General features: G+C 33.3%; 1 protein-coding gene across 1 annotated transcript in view; it reads right to left on the bottom strand.

Moving 5' to 3' along the window:
* Vps28 (vacuolar protein sorting 28) overlaps positions 1–22,576 on the bottom strand; it is a 114,388-nt gene that overhangs the window by 52,908 nt on the left and 38,904 nt on the right. Inside the window, exon 4 of the mRNA XM_090410731.1 lies at positions 14,487–14,592. Coding sequence (XP_090266857.1) covers positions 14,487–14,592 — 106 coding nt within the window. The remainder of the gene's footprint in view (positions 1–14,486; positions 14,593–22,576) is intronic.

Genomic DNA, 22,576 nt, shown 5'->3' with positions numbered 1-22,576 from the left:
ATGAAACTTTTTGAAAAAATTAAAAATAATTTTTTTAAAACTATATTATAGTCATAAAAGATGTTATTATCTATAATTATAAATCGTTCAAGCATCCGCAAAATTTTCTTACATGCCAGTTCGCTATCCCTATATTAGTGTTTATTATATTATTAGCTTGCTGAATGAATTTTGTTGCCTCGTATTTATGGAGGTAAGTTTGTAGTTAAATATGTGATTTATCTTAGTAATGATTTTTTTAAATAAATTATTCATTTCATTTTCTTTGTAGCTATAGCCATGGTTGTTTTTAACTTTTTTTATTTTACGAACTCTTGCATATATTTGAAATTGTGCCCATTGACTGCAATAAGGAGTTTTATGTTAATATTAAACAAGGTAATTTTTAATTTTACTTTGCTAATTTATTTGTTTTCTTAATGCCGTAAAATCAGATAAAAGATGATTGTATAAAGAGGCGAGACTTGGCAAATGAAGATTCAATTCTAAATTTTTTACTTTGTTTTGTGCCCATACTTTATGAAAAAAAAATAAAGTTTTTTTATGATGTCAGAAACAGACAAAAATGGCAAACCAGAGAAAAAAAATGAAAACACTTTCTGGTCATCAATACAGAAAAAGATGAGCAGAATGAGAAGTTATTCAAGCTCATCAAGAAAATCAATTGGAGAAATTTTTGAAATTATCAGAAACAAGAGTCAGTGAAAGCGACGTTCCTGTAGGAGTCCCCCACTGACAATGAGTCTGAAAATTCGAATTTGTGTTTAAATGATAATCAAGCTCTTGAGAAACATCCAATAGCTTCAACTTCAAATACAAATATCTCAACATTAAATTACGAGCTTTTTGAATCCAGTTTTATGGGCAAACTTGTCCAATTCAATAACTGATACATTAGTAAAACGAGGTCCTCCTGCTGAATCAAAAGAGACTTTTTTCCCACACGATGAACATAACAGAAGTTTTCATGTATTGCATTATAATAGGATTTTAAGTAACGGAGAAACCATTAAAAGATCTTGGTTAATTTACTCAAGTTCAAAAAATGTAGTATTTTGTTTCTGCTGCAAATTATTTTCTAATATTCGAACTATGAACTTAATTTAGGAAGGAAATAACGATTGGAAACATATGTCTCAAGTTCTTCAGCGCCACAAAAAATCTCAAGAACATTGTAATAATTTTGAAAAATGGATTGATTTGGAAAAGCATTTAAAAAATGAAACTGCAATTAATCAACATCAGCTAAAATTACTCAAAAAGAACAAGAACACTGGATGCATGTTTTAAAACACAATATTGGTTATTAAATTTCTTGCAAAAGAAAACACAGTGTTCAGAGGAAGTTCAGATACTCTATATACAAATAATAATGGAAAATTTTTGAAACTGATTGAATTATTCACCGAATTTGACAGCGTATTACAAAAACATGTAGAACGCATAAAAAACAATGAAATTCACGTTCATTATTTAGGGAAATGTATACAAAATGAAATCATTAATATATTGAGTAATGAATTTTTTTTAAAAATTGCATCTACAATAATGAATGCTAAGTATTTTTCAATAATTGTTGATTGCACCACTGATATTTCGATGCAGGAGCAAATGTCCTTAATTGTACGATATGTTTCTATAAAAGAAAAAAATGAAGAAACCCAAGATATTATACAAATAGAGGAAAGATTTCTAGATTTTATTAAAATTAATAATACGACAGGAAGTGGTATGGCTGAAGTAATTTTAAAATTATTAGAAGAAAAAAACTTAAATATTCAAAATATCCGTGGTCAGGGATATGACAACAGGTCAAATACGAAGGGGAAGAATGCAGGGATAAAGCACTTTTAAGGAACAAAAATCCTAGAGCATTTTTTGTTCTGCATTGTATGCATTCCTTGAACTTGGTATTGAGTGATGCAGCAAGCTGCAGTGTAATACGGTTTTATTTTTTGACATTATGCAGTCAATCTATAATTTCTTTTCTTCATCGAGTCATTGATGGGAAGTTGTTCTAAACCACATCCAAAATTTTACTTTAAAACTTTTATGCACCACAAGATGGGAACGTTGCATTGAAGCTGTAAAAGATATATGAAATCAAGTAAAAGAAATACATGAAGCTTTAGATTATTCATATTTGGTCTTTGTATATTTAATAAACACAAAACTTATTCTTATATAAGACCATCTGTTTAATACAGTGGCGCACCCAGAGGGTGCGCCACTGTATTAAACAGATGGTTTTTTTCCTTTTCTTTGGGGGTGCCCGGGCACCCCCAAAGAAAAGGAAAAAACACTAGAAAATTTTCCAAAAATCTTTTCCTAATTAAAATTCATTTTTTTTTATTTATATTGTGTCGTGTCTTCTATTTCTATACTACTTATGAATTAGCGATCACTGCAGATGCTCAGTCATAGGTCGTATGCGATGCGTAGTGTGAATTTGCAAATCCTCTACTCAATAGTCCCCTCTCCCATAAAAAGGTTAAATCCTGAGCGCTTGGCCCCCTCCAAGATTAAATCCTGAGTGCGCCACTGGTTTAGTACAACTATATACAAGAATGCCTACTAGTTTCGCTGGCCTACTGTCTAACTTTGTCAAGGCTAAAAAGGTGAACAAAAAAAATAATAAATGCAAAAAACGAACTAATACAGAACCGTTTACAACAGTTAGTACACCAAATTTAACAGCTCACGTGACAATGTGTGCATGTAACGAGATGCTTCAGTTATTATTGTGAACACGCGTTACATAGTTTTTAACATACTGTAGTTCCGCTAAACTTAATGAATTAATCAGATTTTTCCATATATCTTTTAATACTGCTCCTTGATTTCGGTTGAGGTTGTTTCCTGTTTGTAGGACCACTGCTGCTTCTTTGAATATTCTGGATCTGTAATCATCCTCTATATATGGCATTGAGCTGTTTACCCAATCTATTGTGTGGTTTGAAGTTGAGAAGTGATGTGCCAAGCCTGAGGTATCCGCTCTGTTGTGATTAACATCCCCAACATGTTCCTTCTGTCTAATTTCCAGGCTTCTTGAAGTTTGGCCAATGTAGGAAAGTACACAAGTGCATGGTATTCTATAAACACCTGCATATTTGAAAAATGGAACACTGTCTTTAGGTGATCTTGAAAATTGTCTAATGGTTGTAGTAGGTTTGAATACAACTCTGATATTGTAAGGCTTTAAAATTCTAGCTATTTTGGTGGAGACTGAACTAACATAGGGGATGACAATGGATGAAACATACTGAGTAGCTATGTTGTTGGAGGTTATTTTTATAAAGCAAAAAGCAAACTTCAAGAAATCTGGAAATTAGACAGAAGGAACACGTTGGGGATGTTAATCACAACAGAGTGGATACCTCAGGCTTGGCACATCACTTCTCAACTTCTAACCATGCGATAGATTGGGTAAACAGCTCAATGCAATATATAGAGGATGATTACAGATCCAGAATATTCAAAGCAGCAGCAGTGGTCCAACCTCAACCGAAATCAAGGAGCAGTATTAAAAGATATATGGTAAAATCTGATTAATTCATTAAGTTTAGCGGAACTACAGTATGCTAAAAACTATGTAAAGCGTGTTCACAATAATAACTGAAGCATCTCGCTACATGCACACATTGTCACGCGAGCTGTTAAATTTGGTGTACTAACCGTTGTAAACGGTTCTGTATTAGTTCGTTTTTTGCTTTTATTATTTTTTTTGTTCACCTTTTTAGTCTCAAAGCTAGACAGTAGGCCAGCGAAACTAGTAGGTGTTTTGTACATAGTTGTATTAAACAGATGGTCTTACATAAGAATAAATTTTGTGTTTATTACATGAAGCTTTAATTTTCATCACAGAAGATGACAGCTTAATTGGCTGTCGATTAATGTCAACAAGGCATTAAAACAAAATGGAAGCTAGTTCATTAGCAATTATTTCAAGTTTATATTTGGCACATTTGTTTGATATGACATTCTAAGTGAAGTCAATGCATCTAGCAAACAATTGCAAAATATCTCTTGCAATATTATGGAAGCCTTGAAATCATTAGATGTCACGAAAAAATTCTTGACGTCATACAGAAGCGAAAATAATTTTTTTAAAGTTAAGCACCAAGCCCATAACTTTGCTCTAAATATTGAGTTAAATGCTGATTTCCCAACTAATGACAGCACATGAATTCAACATGTAAAAACTCAATTTGATCATGTATGTCCTGACGAATCAATTACTAATTTTGAGCGACGTTTTCAAATTAATTTTTTTTAATGTAATTTTCTTGATTCAGCAATAACATCAATTGCTGAGAGATTTGAACAGCTAAATAAATATGAATCAATTTTCGGGTTTCTCTTTAACATTGGTAACTTAACATTTGTTAATGATACAGTAAAAAAAGCTTGTTTCGACTTAGAAATTATTCTGTCTGATGGTGATCAAAAAGCTATTTCAGCAATAGATTTATCAGATGAATTAAAAATATTGTCTCGGAGTATATCAAATAAGTATTCTCCCAAAGAAGTATTAAATTATATTTGTGCAAATAACTGCATAAGTCTGAAAGCCAAACGGCTATTTTTTTCTGGCGAAGTTGATCAGTTAATGGGATAAAAATCCCTTATTGTTTTTCAGCCAGTAAGCGAAACAACGATCGAAAACTACGATCTGAACGTTTCATGCCGACGAACTGTCAGCGTATCCAAGTGTAAGTGACCACTTGGTAGTGCCACACCACGGCACCTCGTTGCAAAGGTGGAGCAAGATCCCTCACTATTCTTGATATTTTCTCATAATGTAAAACACACAGCTCTTCCGAGATGTAATACTGTTTTACATTATGAGGAGAGGTCACTACCCAGACCGATTTCAACCTTTTTCGAGGTCTCATCAGTGAGTAGCTAGACCTAGAATATCAGAGTTTAAGTGAAAAGAACTTACATACTGTTGCTATACGATTGCCCAAAAGGTGTGTCACTTTATTATGAGAAAATATCAAGAATAGTGAGGGATCTTGCTCCACCTTTGCAACGAGTTGCCGTGGTGTGGCACTACCAAGTGGTCACTTACGCTTGGATACGCTTACAGTTCGTCGGCATGAAACGTTCAGATCGTAGTTTTCGATCGTTGTTTCGCTTACTGGCTGAAAAACAATAAGGGATTTTTATCCCATTAACTGAACTGCATAAGTCTTTTTCCTAATGTGTACACATCACTACGATTTCTTTTAACAATCCCAACTACAGTCGTAAGTGCAGAGCTAAATTAAGACTTATTAAAAATTATTTGAGGTCCACAATGTCACAAGAGAGATTAGATGGCTTAGCCACTTTATCTATTGAACGTAACATAGTCAAGACATTAGATCTAGAAGTAGTAGTAAAGTCTTTTTGCTGAAATTAAGGCTAGAAAGGTTTCTTTTTTTTTAAATAATTCATCTCATCTCATCTTCCTTATACCCTCTTTTACCTTGCGGTGTCGAGGGTCCATCGATCATCAGACCTCACTCCGTTTACAGGATAAGGTGGTCAGCCTTATGCCAGGGTGTATCCTTTGGCCTGTAGTGTTGAGTTCTCAAGGCCAGTTTGCCTGCTTTGCGGGATGAAAACCCCCAGAATAAACTGGGGGAAAAAACCCTGCTGCCCACGTCCAAGACTGGCTAACTTGGCTATGGCTGAGGAAGATCCTTCAGCTCCTCATGTCACCGACGGGAATCGAACCTAGGACACTCCTTCCCCAGGCATATGGTTGCGAAGCGCAAATAATTAAAATTGTTAATTCTTAATTTAGATTTTTTCATATTTGTTTTGTCATATTTAATGTGATTTATGTAATATTTATAAATTGCATTAAAATTATGCACTCATTATATAATAAACACAAAAATATTTTATTTATTTATTATTGTTATTTATTTATTCACTATATATATAATTTTTATATATACATATTGTTGGATCACAACTTCTTCTCAATCACGTTTTATCGTCTTACAATTCTCTCTCTTTAGTATTTAACTAGTTGTAGGCTGATATATCAATCGAATACGAAGAAAATTTATATTATACTGCACCACTCCATATTCTGAATTGCAAGAGCAACTTAGATAATCACCCTTCAACTGTACTAGGTTATCATAAGCTGATTTTAGGCAGAGGTTTTTATTTTTATTACATAGGGTTCCTAATTAATTAAAAGAAATACACAATTCAAACAAAATTATTTAATGCAGTGTCACATAAATTACATCATAACACAGCATTCCAACAGGGACATTACAATTAAACAAATACAAAACTCTCATTAAGATTCTAGTATACCACTCAGCTGAGCTCAAACTTTATAATTAAAGATTATATTTAACAGATTTTATCCTTCTTGTTACAAAGGACTTCTATCATAACTTTACTCTGATCAAGGTTATATTTAAAAACATTTTAAATACTAAATCAGTTCAAGATATTCAGAATGAATACAACTCATGAACCATCAGACACTCATTTGTACTTCTCTAAGCTCAGTCAATTAATTTTAGTTCTTGTAAGTTCAAGATTCCTAAATTACAACAAATAGGCTTCTCAGTGTTCTCTGTTCAGTCAATGAACACCTAATTCAATAATATAGCATTTATCACTTGAAGAGGGAAAAGTCTTAGCACATCACACATTAAATCTTGACCCACTGAATACAGCAACTAGGAACAATATACTATAGTTCACTCACTGATTAGAGATCCCTTGACACTTCTGTACATGTCAGAAAAAGGAGAATCCATTCCGATAATAGGGTAATCAATCTGTCTTCTGGGATGAGTTTGTTTATTATTACAGGTTGTAAAATTTAGCTTTTCTTTTATGAACATTGCTGTTTTAAAAGTGTAACTATTTTGCTTGTATAACAGTTGGAAAAATGTATGTAGAGTATTAACAAAATTAAAAAAGGTATAGCATAAAACAAAAATTTAACTAAGTTTATTTTTAAGAAAGTTTTCTATAAAATAAAAATAATTATACAGAAAAACAGAAATTTTTTCAAATGAACTTAGGTTCTAAACTTACAGTTGAGAGAACTGAGACACTTTAATGTCCTAAACTGATTAATTATTTATGACTTGTTGTGACTCTTTTAACAAACCCATGCAAAAAAAATGTGGGAAAAAATACCATTATCAAATCCCTTTAATCTTCAGAGTCATCTGAATCGGTGTCCGAATCGCCATCACTTTCACTTAAACTGATCACCAAAGGTTCGCATAATTCTTCGATAATTCCGTCTCTGTCCCAATACATATTTTCCAATGAGGTGACATAAGTGCAATATTTTCCCCAGTTTTGAACTGTAATACTTTCAATCACCTGTTCTGAAAGCTTAAAAAGTTTCGACATGTCAATATCTCCAGTTACGTTGCGATGGCAAATGAAACTTTTCACTTCTGCCCAAACATACTCAATAGCATTAATATCGCAATGATATTGTGGTAGCCTCAAAGCTAGAAATCCATGCTCTTTGAGCATCGTGTCAAATTTAAATAGTTTAGTTGTGGGCGAGTTTCTTTTGATAAAATTAAGCAATTCAATTTTTCGCATATCTAGGGAATGAGAAATGTTATTTGCAGAGAGCCAATCCATAAGAGCTTGCTTCTTATTAGACCAATTTGGAACTTTGTTTAATCGAATAGAGTGATATGAAGTGTTATCAATTATAACAGCATTTTTAGGAAGGTTTGGAATCAGTTTTTCTTCTTCCCACTTTGCGAAGATCGTAGAATTCATTTGCTTATGGTAATCTCCAGTAGTTGAATTGGCTTTGTATAGTAAGTTTGAATTCGGTAAAAAACCCATTTCTCCACCCGCACACAAAATTATTATGCGCCGCGAGGCATTTCCGATTCTTCTTTAGACTGACAACATTTTCCATAAGTTAAATTACTATCAATCCAAGTTTCATGTAGATACATAATCGGTCTTTTCTCCTCCCTGAAACGTCTTATTGCTCTCAAATACTGCGTTCTAGATAAAACAATGTCACTTCACTCCATGATAAGTTTCCTTTTATTCTGGGACTTTTTAAAACAAAATCCGATTTCATGACGTATTTTCCTTAAAGTTTCTCTTTTCCAAGGAAAATTAATTTTTTCTTTAAGCACAGGAATCAACTTTGGAACAGTTGGCACTCTTTTCTCGACCACATAAAATTCATGAATAGTTCTTATAACATCTACATCAAAATCATTCAAAGCTACGGTTCGCTGGTTTTCTTTCTCTGCCGCTTTTTTTTTTAGGAGATTTAAATTTTGGCTTACCTTCACCTTTTGATTCCCTACGAATTCTTTTAACAGTCGACCCCCGATACGCCCACAATTGCACCTTTTATGACTTGAGAAAGGGGAACAAGGAGACAGCCTTCTGACAATTCTTTTTTTGTAGAATGTCAGCACATTATTCAATATTCTTTTGCAAGAGCTACTGAAACGTTTAACAACAGAACTTGTTGACTGTACTGGATCCATCATACAAATGAATAATAAAAAAAAATGCAAAAAAAACGACAACAAAAATTAAGCTAATACTAGTACAATGAGACAAGAAAGCACATCATTATGTATGTTGGCAACCAATTCGTATACATCCTTCATTTCTTTCTCCCCTTCAGCATGAATCGACTATTCTTGGCAAAATGCAAAGGAGAGACCTACAAATGGTGGGTGAACTATATCGGCGGAATTAATTTTTGTTACTTCTCACTAAGTATAGCAAAGGTAATCTTACCAGGATATAGCTTCATCACATCATAGGGAGATCGAACAACATTTTTAAAGTCCTTGCTGACTTTTACTTTGTAATAACACAGACTTAAAGGAATCTTCCACTTCTGCGACTGATTTATAGACTCGGGAGAATATAACCTTTATGCACTTGGTTTAAATTATCTACCTATTTCTTCTTTTTTTATATGTATTATCCTATTTCCTGCACTATTCCACTGTTAGGCGTTTGGAAGTTTTGGTATAAATCCAACTCAGAAAAATGTAAGTTAAAATACCAAGCGATTCCTGGTCCTTTAAATTCCGTTTTCAGCACGTCAAATTCCCTTCCAGTCTCCAGCTACCGTTCTCTATACTTCCCTACTCGATTCTCTTTTTTACTTTCGTTTTTGTATCCACTCCTTCCTTTTTACTGCCAAAAACTGGTTCTCGCCTAGCTCACATCAAACTTGCCTTTCCCTTCGTATATAGTAGTTCACGCTCCAGCGTGCACTAGGAGAAATTTGCATGTTTTCTCATTATCATTAGTGTTCTGTCTCTTGACAGGTCCAATGGTATAACTCAGCAGATGCTCTTCCCCCAATTTCCTTTGTCTCTTGCTTCCTCCTTCATTTCCTGATATCTTCCTGTTCCCATTATATCGTCAAGCATTGTTAGTCATCGTCTTCCTCTTGGTCGCTTTCCTTCAATTTTCCCTTCTATCATTCTTTTCAGTAGTCTGTCTTCTCTTAATACATGTCCTATCCAGTTATGCTTTCTTCTTCTTATGGTCTTTAGTAAATTCCTTTCTTCTTCAACTCTTTGTAATACTTCTTCATTGGTGATTTTTTCAGTCCACTTTATTTTCTCCATAACCACATTTCAAATGCTTCCAACATTTTAGCTTCTTTCTTCCTAATTGTCCATGTTTCTGACCCATATAAGGTCATACTCCAAATATAGCACTTAATAAGCCTTTTCTTTAGATTTTTATTCATTTTATTAATAAACAAATTTTTCTTGCTATAAAAGGCATATTTTCCTTTGTTAATTCTTTCTTTTATTTCCATGTCACATTTTCCATTTTCTTGTATTATACTACCAAGGTATTTGTATTGTCTCACTTGCTCTACACTTTCTCCATTCATCATCACCTTGATACTTCCTGGTTTCCTGGAGACTCTCATCACTTTTGTTTTCTTTTGCGTTAATTTTCATACCATATTTCTTGCATATATTTTCAAATTTTTGCATTAGGTGCTGTAGTTCATCTTTGGTATTAGCTAATATTGCTTGATCATCTGCAAATCTAATATTTTGTATTGTTCTTCCTCCAATAGTGATTCCTCTTTCCTCTTCATAAAATGCTTCTTTTATCATTTCTTCTGCAAATATATTGAAGAGCGTCAGTGACAGGCAGCATCCCTGTCTTATACCTCTGCCAATCACACATTTTTTAGTTTTTCCTACTTTTGTCTTTATTATGGCCGTCTGGTTCATATATAATTCAGCTATTAACCTTCGATCTCTCCAATCTAAACCTATTTTGCATAATATTTCCATCAGATTTTTCCCATTTCACCATGTCAAATGCTTTTTCAAGGCTGATGAAACAAACATAAACTTCTTTATTTAATTCTATATTCCTTTCGCATATGGTCCTCATTACTCCAATTACATCTCTGGTTCCTCTGTCTTTTCTAAATCCAAATTGATCATTCCCCAGAAAATACTCCACTCTATTATACAATCTTTGATTTAATATTCTTAGCAGTACTTTGGAGGCATGTGAGAGTATGCTTATAGTTCTGTAGTCACTGCACTTAGCAGGATTGCTTTTCTTTTCAATTGGTATAAGAATATTCTCTGTGAAATCTTTAGGCCATACTCCTGTTTTGTAAATGAGGTTGCAGAGTTTCCATGTTTCTGTTATACCTTTGTTCTCCAGTTGTTTTAGGATTTCACTAGGTATTCCATCTACTCCTTCCATCTTTCCACTTTTTAATTCCTGTTCTACTTCTCTCTTTAGTATTTCAGGACCTCTTTCTTCTGTTGAGATTTCATTTTGCTCTTCGAATTCAATTTTTGTTAGTCTTTCATTTTTTGCTTAAATTTCTTCGATGTATTCCTTCCATCTTTCACCCTGTATTTCAATATCATAAATCAGTTTTCCTTGCTTATCTTCTAATGGCAGATTTCTTATGCTTTTTTTAATATTTGTAATTTCTTTTGCTTTTTCAAACATTTTATCATATTGTCCCCTTTTTTCCATTTCTTCAATTTCTTTACATTCTATTTTTAATCATTCCTCTCTTGCTTTATCAGTTTCTCTTCTCAGTTCATTATTTAATACTTTGTATTTTCTTCTTCCCTCTTCAGTGTTTACATTTTTCCATCTTCTTCTTTCTTCCATTTTTCTTATCATTTCATTTGCAATCTATGGCTTTTTAATTCTTTAGCTGTTTCATATATCAAGTTTTTCAGTTGATTCCATTTTGTATTAACATCTATAGTTTCTTCTGATATATTCTCTTTGTTCCTTATTTTAGTTTCCAGTTCTTCTCTGAATTTCCTGCCTGCATCTCCTTTGAGTTTTTCTAGGTTCCATCTTTTCTTGCTTTTATCTTTGTTTATTTTCTTATATCGTATTCTTAATTCCATAACAAGCAAATTATGGTCTGAGTCAATATCAGCTCCTGGATATGTTGATATCCTTTTTACACTGTTTCTGTACCTGTTTTGTATTAACATATAATCAATCTGGTATCTTGCGATATCACCTGGAATTTTCCATGTATATCTTCTTCTCTTTGGAAGTTTAAACCAAGTATTACCAATGATTAGTTTGTGTCTTTTACAAAACTCTATAAGTCTTTCACCTCTCTCATTCCTTTTTCCAAGGCCATATCTTCCTGTTATTCCCTTCTCTACCTTTTCACCTACCACCGCATTCCAGTCTCCCATCCAGATGGTACACCTTTCAGTTCTGTCTTCTTCCATTATCTCTTCTATTTGATTATAATATCTCTTCTACTTCATTTTCATCATGGTCACTTATGGGCTTATATATCTATTTAATCATTATGTCCACAGGCTTTGCTTTCAGTTTAATCATAATCACCCTGTCACCTTTATATATTATTTTTTCTACTGAATTTTTAACCTTTTCATTCAAAATAAATGCTGCTCCATTTTTCCCCCGTGTTTTCTACAGGAATATATAATTCTATAACTATCACTTTCAAAATCTCCTATATCTTCCCATGTGACTTCACTTAGACCAACCACATCCAATTTATTCCTCTCCATTTCTTTCTTCAAGTTCTCTAATTTACCAGCTCTTAACATTGTTCTTACATTCTAAGTTGCAACATGTATAGTTTCTATCTCATTCTCTCTTGGATGTCTTATTTTCTTCCCATTTTCCTCAATACTTGTCCATTTGAGGATTTCGTAGGTTAACGACCTGAGAAGCCTCATTTCTTCTTCTGCTGGTCATGACATCCATCATTTGCCGATAGACCCCCATTTTTTCCAGTTGTGGAAACTAAATTTGCCAAGTTCACCATATTTCTTGGAAATAATACTGAGGTGGTTTCCCATTGTCTTCCTCAGGAAACCATTATGGTATGGTTTCAAACCTGGGAGAGCAGCAGACTCCCACTGCTTAAAATAGGCTTCTCCTCTCATTACTAAAGGTAGAAAATAAAGTAAATAGAAAAGATTCACCCGCGATTACGCCCAAACACATTCCTAAAATGGATTTTCTGTGTGGAATTGAAAAAGGCCTATATCCACTACCACAAAACATGGCTGACACTATTAGATTCAAAAGTACAATAATCCTAGCCAAAGCCAAACAACCTGTTCTCAACACGTCTCCTTATGATAGAAAGGCAATTCTCAACTTGAAGAAAAACAAAGATATCATTATTACAAAAACTGATAAGGGAAATTCTACAGTTATCCTCAACTCTAGAGATTATTATGATAATTAAACGTATTACTATCAGACAACTCCACTTATAAGATCCTAGACAGAGACCCCACAATAAAAAATCATAATGAAACAAACCAACTAATCAGAAATTGTAACATTTGGCCAGAAGAAGTGAACACTAAAATCCTCACATCCTATCACTCCAAGACTATATGGGACACCTAAAATACATAAACAGGATATACCTCTCCATCCAATAGTTGATGGAAGATCATCACCAACCTACCTTTTGGCAAAGCATCTTGCAAACTTATTAAATAATAAAATAAGATCGACAGAATCCTATATCAAGAATAGTCAACATTTTGTAAATAAACTCCAAGCCATTAAGATTGCACCAACAGACATACTAGCCAGTCTAGATGTTGTATCCCTTTTCACTAATGTACCAGTAGAAGAGGTAATAAACATCATCCAAGATCTCTTTCCTCTAGACATCACACAGATGTTTAGACACTGCCTTCAATCTAATTTCTTCAAGGTTAACAAACACCATATACCAACAATTAGAAGGCCTAGCAATGGGAAGCCCACTATCACCATCTTGTGCAGACCTTTTCATGGAAATGAAAAAGAAATTCTCTCCGCAATCTGTCCGAGACCATCTACATGGTGGAGATATGTTGATGAATCTTCATCATATAGCAAGACAGCTTAGATAACCTAAAATCGTTTGTGGATAAAATCAACTCAATACATAGCAAGATAAAATTCACTCTGGAAGTAGAAAACAACAACCAACTGCATTTTTTAGATATCTTGATAAAAAAACAACCTAACAGTGTCAAATCTATGGGGAGATAAGGTGCATTTTTATCTGAATGGGACTGTAAACACCCAAAATATCCAAGTATCTCAAACTTCCTATCTAGATTTCATGCACAATATTGGAAAAAAACACCAGTCATCTGTCTAGTATTGAAGCTAATAGACTATGTTTTGAAATAGAATTTGGGCTTCTGAATCACCCCATAGGCTCCAGGAACTCCTTACATTCACCAAAAATTACCATTTGGTGTGGGTTCATGATGGATTTTATAATAGGGCCATTCTGTTTTTAAGATATTACTCCAACAAGATCAGTAACTTGTTCCATTACTGCAAGGAAATAGTGCAATATGCTGAACAGTTTCGTCATTCTGCAACTTACGATGTCTGGATGAGACCATTTTTATGCAAGATGGAGCACTCAGCATTGCATGATTGGTGCAGCAACTTCTACAGCATCAATTCACAGAAGAACAAGTGGTATCTTGAACTTCCTATCTAGATTTCATACGCAATATTGGAAAAAAATACCAGTCATCTGTCTAGTATTCAAGCTAATAGACTATGTTTTGAAATAGCCAAAGTGACTTAAAGGACAATATCTCATGGATTGTTATAAACATTCCTTCAGTCATGTTACTACATTCTGTTGTTCAGAACACACATACAGAGAGAGAGAGAAAAGAAGCGAGAGCATGGAAGTATTTTCAATTTATGACATTGGCATAATTTATGATATAAATAGTTCTAAAGAGTGCACGTTACATTAAATTTATGTTAATTTAATGTTTTCCTTGGATCATTAGATCTCTGAATAAATGTTCTATAAAACTGCATCAAGTTAAAAATGATTAAGGTGAGAAAAATAATCAGTAAATAATTTTATTTATATGTAAAACAATTTGGATATGTAACACTATAGCTAATTCTATTTTAAAAAAAATTAGACAAGAAAATCAAAACAAACTAACCCTAAATTTCTTCATAAAAGCTTCAACTGTTGGAAATTCATCACTCTGAACTTGTTTAAAGGCAGCTTTGTATTGAACTAAAAGTTTAGAACAGGCTGCTGTATATCTAGGAATGAAAATGTATTTATTACATTATTTTGAGATATTCTGGAGACAAGGAAATTTACAATTTATTAAATTTTATTGAACTCACAGAATGGTTTCATAATCCATTGAAAATGTATGCATTTTGTCAGGGATATGCCATAGCAGGCTCAAGTAAATCACACTTGAGCCCAATACTAGCTGTTAACTGACATTAGCAAAATGCAAGTATTTAGCACATATCTGATTCCATAACAGTGAGCTTGCTGTGTAATGCAGATTATTTACAATATACAAGAAATTAACATTAACTAATTGCCTACACATTCCTGAATTTTTTTACTTTCATTTTTAAGCTAAATCATTCTAAGCACAGAAATTAAAGAAATTCATTAGACCCTGCGCTGTCCTTTACTTGATAAATAGTAACAATCACAGAAAGGTCTACCCTTGCAAGCACTGACGGCAGTGATAGTAAGGTTGGCAGAAATGCCAACCCAGCATCCAAAATATGCAAAATTAAATGACCAATGTGACTTACATTAATTCTAGTGACATTTTGGTTCAGTGAAAAGAGCATTTCTATGAGATGACAAAGAATTTACTAACTATTTATTTGAGGAAGAAGGAGATGGAATAGACTGAACAACCAGTGCTTTCAACCAGCTGAACGCACTGATTGTTCAACCATCTTAATAAATGTACTGAGAGAGAGAGAATAATAGCAATGGCCTTTTTTTCTTCAGATGTTAGAGCATAATACAAATATCTTGTAAGTAATGCAGCAGATCCCAAGTACAGTACATTACTAGGTTTATGGGAGTATTCATGCAAACTTTTTCTGTTGCTGACTAATGAAAAAAGTTTACATAAATTCATGTAAACTTTTTTCATTAGTCATGGGTTACTATAAGCCGTGGTGGGTCTGTAGACATATTTATTCATTTATTGTCAAGAGATAATATGTCCTCCCAAACAAAAACTAAAATCTGCTAAGACATGACCTCATTCATATTGTCTGTAGCCATTAGATGACAGCTATGAATTTGTACAAGGAAACTTTTAATCTTTCATTAACCCTTTCTTCCACTTCTGGTAGTATAATGATTTTTAACTCTTTAATATGGCTATCACAATATAATGATTACATAACTTTTTAACGATTATGTAAGATGGCTAATCCTTTTTTTTAATTTTTTTATTTTATTTTTTAAAGAAGTTAAACTAACTCCTATTGGTTACATTATTGTTAACTGTTAATATTTTCTGAAGTGAAGAGTATAAAAGCATCCTATATTATCAGGTAGAAGCTTTTAAATTAATATCCTACATTAGAAATGGTAATTAATGATGCTATACTTATGATTAGGGTGTGTTTCATCAATGCTACTTCAAAGACAGCTTTTCATTTTTAACAGCTCTATGCAGAACTGTTATCTCATCCACAATACTAGACAAAGAAAGTGTGTAAAGTGTGATTTGTCATTTCTTATATGTTTTTAAGAAGTGTACAGTGCTCTGAAGTCTGAACCTAACAAAATATTAGCTGACATAATAATCTTAAAGTCAAGTGCACACAACATTGAACATATATAAAACAAGTAATTAACTATAATATTTTCTGAAGCTAAGGGGTATAAAAGTTAAGAGTAGAGGCAGATATGAAATAAAAAGTGATCAATAATTTTGAGCAGTATATAAATGAATATCACACTCAAAAGAAAACTTTTTACAAAAGTTCTGAAAAGAATTGAAGTCAAAATTTGGATGTAAACTGCAATAAATGAATATTATTTGGAAAAAAGTGAAAAAGAACACTCCTTGAGGATACATATCAGGAAACTAATGATGATGAAAAAGAGGTTGGAAAATAAAAGCGATAACTTAAGACTGCATTGAAAATTTTGAAGTAACAGTGACTAACTCACCAAGGAAGGATATAACAAAGTCATGTGAAAAGATAGAAAAAATAAACTCTTATAGACACAGGAAGTTAAAGATACAGTCTATGAAAGTTCTGGATAGCAAATCAGCACGTGTTCTTAGAGAACAGAGAAAATATAAGAAAGTAGTTAGGGTGTAAAAGAAATTTTATAATATTATATAATATATAAAGTTTTAAATAAAATTTTATAATAAAGATTCATGGCAAGTTTTGTTAAGAATATAGAAGATATAAAGCCTAAAAATAGGGAAAATATTCAAAGTTAATGAAAAAAGCTTAGAAATGGAAGAAAAAGTACCATATAAAGAGTCAAAGATCATAAATATGTAAAAAAATGAAGATATTCTGAAAATCTCAAGCAATTATTTGAAGTTATTAAACAAGGTATCTAGCAACAGAACTACAACAGAAAATATCATGGAGGTATGCCATCACAAGTACATTTCAATACTGGAAGGGAAAAAAGTTATCAGAAAACTGAAATGTAGAAAGGTAACTGGAGTTGATGGCATTCAATTCAAAATGTTTAAATACAGGAGTATAGCAGTTTTGCAGTGGTTACACTGTATAATTCAGAAGATCAAATCCCAGATAATGAGAAGATTATACAAATATAAGAAAACAGAAAGGAATATGACAATCTAGATAGTTCTAAAGCTCATCTGCAGATTCAGCTTCAAGTTAACAAAAGACTTGATAAAAGAGCCATCAAGTGTCCTGAGCATAACTTTGCAGTAGCACTTTAACTAGCTTTGATGTTAAATCATGTTGCATAAAGAATGTGGCATCCACAACCTTCGATTATTGCCAACAATTTCAAGCTTTCTTGTATCTAATATCCTTAGGTGAACTTTGTTGTCTAAAGGCATCTTTCCAATAGCAATTCTACACACACATTATAAATTATTGTTGTGTCATCCCTTCTTTTCTATAATGATGTGTATCTTGTATCTTTCTCATTGATATATTGGGACAACTTATTCAAGTTTAGTATTTATTATTACAGTCGCAATATCAAATTCTATCGCTTGAGTCACCATGTTAAGTGGGTGCATCATTGTTATGCGATCCACATTAATAATAAACTAAGCCTTATGTCCTGCTTCTTATTGCTCCTACTTATATAACTTAACCTTTAAGGGCCACCAGAAATTTACCCGTTCCCTGAATTCTATAAAATATCCTGATCACTCAGGCAAATTATTTTTTTACTGCGCCAGCCTGAGCCTTAAAGTTAGAGATAGACTCTGCCTTTAGGTTAATTATAGAATATCAGGTGTTACTAACAATATAAATCTAATTCCTAGAAACTTGGGCTCTCTGGCATAATTTTACTCTTATTTGCAGTCGTGCCCTTACTTTCAATTGGGGTATTCCCACCGACACACACACACACACACACACGTTCTTAGGTTCGATATTTTATGAAGGGTCAGGGTCAGTCATCATGATCAGAAACACATAAGTAAAGAATCAAATCATTTCTTAAATTCAATTAGTAATGCCATACAAGTTAAATTGATCATAAAATCTAATGTTAAACCTCTACCTTTCATTCACTCTCTCAGTCTTAAAGCATTTTAGTACATTACTTCAAAATATCAGTAAATTCAATAACTCAATACATATTACATTTATGATTACAACTCATTTTGGGACATTTAAGGTACTTTAACACATTATATAACCTCTCTCGGAATAAACATGACAGAATCTCTATTTGGTTGAAAGTCCTTAAAGTTCGCTCCAAGAAAACATAGTCATTTACACAGATCTTAATTCTTCACTCTTTCTTTTAATACAAATTTCAGATTGCATTCTTTTAAATGTTAGTCAATTCTCAAAAAAGGGGCTAGAACAAGTGAAAGTACTTATCTATTCTTTTTCTTCGGTTTTCTGCCAACCTTCGTTCTTTGTTTTGAATCTGGTTGTCTCGATTTTTATCGCCTCGTGGGTTACACGTGCTCGCCTGGGCTGGACGCTGTCCTTCTGCTTAGGTTTTTTCGTTGATGATCTTCTCACCACGGCCTGCGATTAGTCTTGCCAAAACTCTACTGCAGTGTCATACCGAACTCTATCGTAAGTCAGCCCTCAGAAATGAGAGCTGAACCGCGAAGAACTCTCGGAGCACACAGAGAGAAACTCAGGAACAAGAAAAAACGGGGGTCATTTACTTCCGTGTCGCGGGTTTATTCGCTCTCCTAGAGTGCCACCTTTTCGAGTTTGAAATATCTTATCGTCTCACCCATTGGTCTCCGTTTGGGTGACTTCACCGATTAACATACGGGACTTCTTGTTTCAGGGAACGTATGCGTCGTGATGCCTTCGAAGATGTGATGCCCGCGAGCGCTTACCCTGATCTTACAGTATTTAGGATGATCTTTTATATCTAAGACACTTAGATATAAAGCTTTAAAATTCACAAAATTCACATGTTCATCATATAGGAAGTTCTTATAAATAAAAACATATTCATACTGTGCTAAAAAGATAAGTATGCAAGTATGTTTTTATGTTAATTATTAGATTCTGGAATGGTGATGTCAAGTAAAGTTTGAAGTCGCCTATTTCAGATCTAACATTATGCAAAGTATATGTATAAGCATACTTCGGAAAATACTAAGAAAACTAACTGAAGTAAAAATGAATGAAAAACCAATTTTCACTTCATTTAGGCCAAATCAAGGTTATCAAGACCAGTAAAATTTGTGAAATCATGAGAATAAAAGATAAAAAGGATCTAATAAGTTTTGTAGATCTTAAAAAGGCATATGATAAAGTATCAAAGACAACACTGTTCCAAACACAAGCTGTTTAATATAAATGAACACACACACACACACACACACAAAAAAAAATCATTGTTTCAGTGAGTGAGTGAGTGAGAGAGAGAGATACTGCTTAATGCTAGGAGATGTACATTAGCAGTAAGAACTGAAATATTTAGAGGAACGATGGTTTGACTTTGTATCTGGTTTAATGTAAACAGTAAAGAATATATAATCAACAGTAAAGAATGCTATCCTTACTGTTTAAGAGGATGATGTTATCCTCTTAAAAATCTACCACAATCATTTATTCAAGTTTTTAATTTGATTAAAGATTGCTCGATTTTGATTGACTGCCTGACAAATTTAAAATAAAAAGATTAAAATTATAAAAATAAATAGAAATAAGCTGAATAACCTCATGGTACCATCCATGAGGTTATTCGGCTTATTTTCTGCCATCCATGATACTGGATAACAGAAAAAGACTTTACAGGTTTGATTCTAGTAACTGAATCAAATTGCCAAGGTCTGGGTAGTGGCCTTTCTAATAATGCATAGCATTATACATGTCTGTAAGGATATGTGCTTTGCATTATGGGATACCAAGGCAACTGATGTGAAGTCATTAGCCTCCATGTACAAGTTGTCCTGTCATGAAGTTACTTCATGCGCAAATTTTGTTTGCTTACACTTGGATGAAGGATGAAACCAGGTATATAATTTCTTGGCACCTTATTTTATAATTGGAAATAATTCAAGTGGAAAAACTTTCAACATCCTTTCCTATATTGCTGATGTACAAATTAAATAGCAGTGGCCAAAGAACAGAGCCCTGTGGCAAGCCACTAGTCATAGGCCTTCTACTAGACTCCTCCTGAATAAGCTACTCTCTGATATCTTTCCCTTAACTCTTATCCACTTCACTAACTTTATATCCATCCCCCATGTGGTGCAATTTACTGATTAGAATTCCATGCAGTATCTTGTCCAAAGCTTTTGCAAAGTTCAGCAGTATCACTGTAAACCCATTACCTTTATCCAACTCAGCTGCCACTGTATTATAAAATGTGAGCAAGTTATTGAGGCTCGACCTACCCTTGACAAAACCATGTTCCTCACCCCCTCCCTCCCCATAGAGTATCTTATTTCTGTTTATTCATTAAGAATAAATTTTCCTTTTATATCTTGTACACCTTACTTTTTGTTTTGGGATTGCAAGTGTGCAACAACAGTTATTCAATATGTTTTGTCAGCTCCTCCTTTTTTTTAAGTTATGTTCAATTTCTTTACATGTTATCCAGTTCTCCTTTGCAATCTTCCTTAATCTTGTTCCTTAGTCTTTAATATTGCTCATTGCTTTCTACAGTCTTATTTTCCCTAGCTTTATTTTGTTCTTCTATTAAATTAAGAATCTCATTTGTAATCCAAGGCTCGCACAGTTGTAATTATGTAAATCCTAATATTCTGCCTCCTGATCTTTTAGTTATTTTCTTGATGACTGTCCCATTATTTTTCATTGTTCATCTCAAACATGCAGTCTGCATTTTTTTTTTAAATCATTTTTTTATATCTAAGGTCTTCAATAATTCAATATTACATTTTCACCTTAAATCTGTGTATTTTATTATGTTTTATTTTACACTTTGCAATAACAACAAATGAGTAGTCACTCTCTAATTTCAACTCCTGGGTAACTGTAGCACTTGAATTGGTTTCTATATCTCTTCTTGACTAGCATGTAATCAATCTGGTATTGTGCGACATCTGGTAATTCCCATTTGTGGTATCTTTGTTTTGGTACTTCAATAAAGCATGTTACCAACTATAAAGGCCATATGGTTTATAGAAATTAACAATCTTTATCATCTTCCATTCTTCCTATCTAGTCCAAATCATCAAGTTTCTTCACTTTCACTGTTCTCTCCAACTATTGCATTAAAGTCACCATTATAATTAAATTATCTTTAACTAATGTTATTAGTTCCTCTAGTTGTTCACCTCTTCTATCTCATGATCTTCTGAATTAGTTGTTGGCATGCATACCTTGAATGATGGCAAGATTCACTAGGAGTGCCATTAAGGTTGTCATCAGTATTCTGCCATTCAGGTGATAAGATTAGGGAAAGAAAGTAAAAAAAAATCCACACCATTTTGTTCTTTATCTCTTCCACTCCAGTAATCACCACTACCCTTTTATTTGGTTTCATTAACTCCCACAATTTCTACATCTTTTTTCTTACTTGTTCTTTTGGTTCTTCTAATTTCCAACATTGTTCTCACATTCCAAGTTCCACTCCACATTCAGATTTCTTTACACTCCTGATATACTTTCTCTCTCTCTAGATAATTTATCGTTTTTCTTCTCATTATGTACATTCATTGTATTGCCTAGGGATTCTTAGCACCATTGTCCCACTGAAATGACAACGTGAACTCAGGGGCATGGGTGGAGTTTCCTCACCATAGTTATATGTGTGGAGAAAACAGTGCAACAGTCCTCTTGTTTTATGCACTGCAGTTTTGCAACCATTTTTTAACTAATAACATGACTGCTGCCTCTTGCTATTTTTTTTTCACTTAGCATTTAGATGGGCTGAGTGGAATGACCTCCACGCCTAGGGTGGTCCTACCAGGAGTATACTCCTGACATACTTTGTATCCATTCCATCAAACCCCCCCCACACACACCATGATGCAACAGCTAGCAGGACTTTGGGGGTGGGGATAGGGAGAATTCTTCAATAAAGTTGGTTGTAATAATCTTGTTTAATGCTTAAATAACTCAATCCTGTATTATTTCTCCTAAAAATGCACTCTTTGGGTATTACTTTTGATAATACCAAAATTGATAGGGAAGATAAAACCTCTTTTCTTAAGATAACACTTTTGTGGCATAAATATACAGAGGATTATAAATACAGTATAAAATAAATATATATTCCTCTAAATCCATTACAACATATGCAGTGGTTAATCAAATTTTTTTTTCAGTTCAATAGTGAGCCTCACATGGTGGCTCATTGTGCAACTATAAACACAGTCCTCTGGAACAGCCTTCCTCATGAAATATTCCCAAACAACTACAATGACAACTACAGCTCTTCAAAAAATATCAACAAACTTCTCAGTCCTCATATTTGCACTGCACACAGCACCAATGTGCTTATAGGTCTTTTACCTCTCACGTATGCATGGAATACACACACACACACACACACACACACACACACACACACACACACACACACACATATATATATACTGTGTAAATAACTATCTAAACAAAAGTC

Source organism: Typopeltis vanoorti, chromosome 20, assembly GCF_054136105.1.
Source record: "Typopeltis vanoorti isolate ZY-2024b chromosome 20, IOZ_Tvanoo_1.0, whole genome shotgun sequence".
NCBI classification, from domain to species: domain Eukaryota; kingdom Metazoa; phylum Arthropoda; class Arachnida; order Uropygi; family Thelyphonidae; genus Typopeltis; species Typopeltis vanoorti.
Note: the sequence above shows the minus strand (reverse complement) of the source record. Positions and strands in the feature narration are given on the sequence as shown.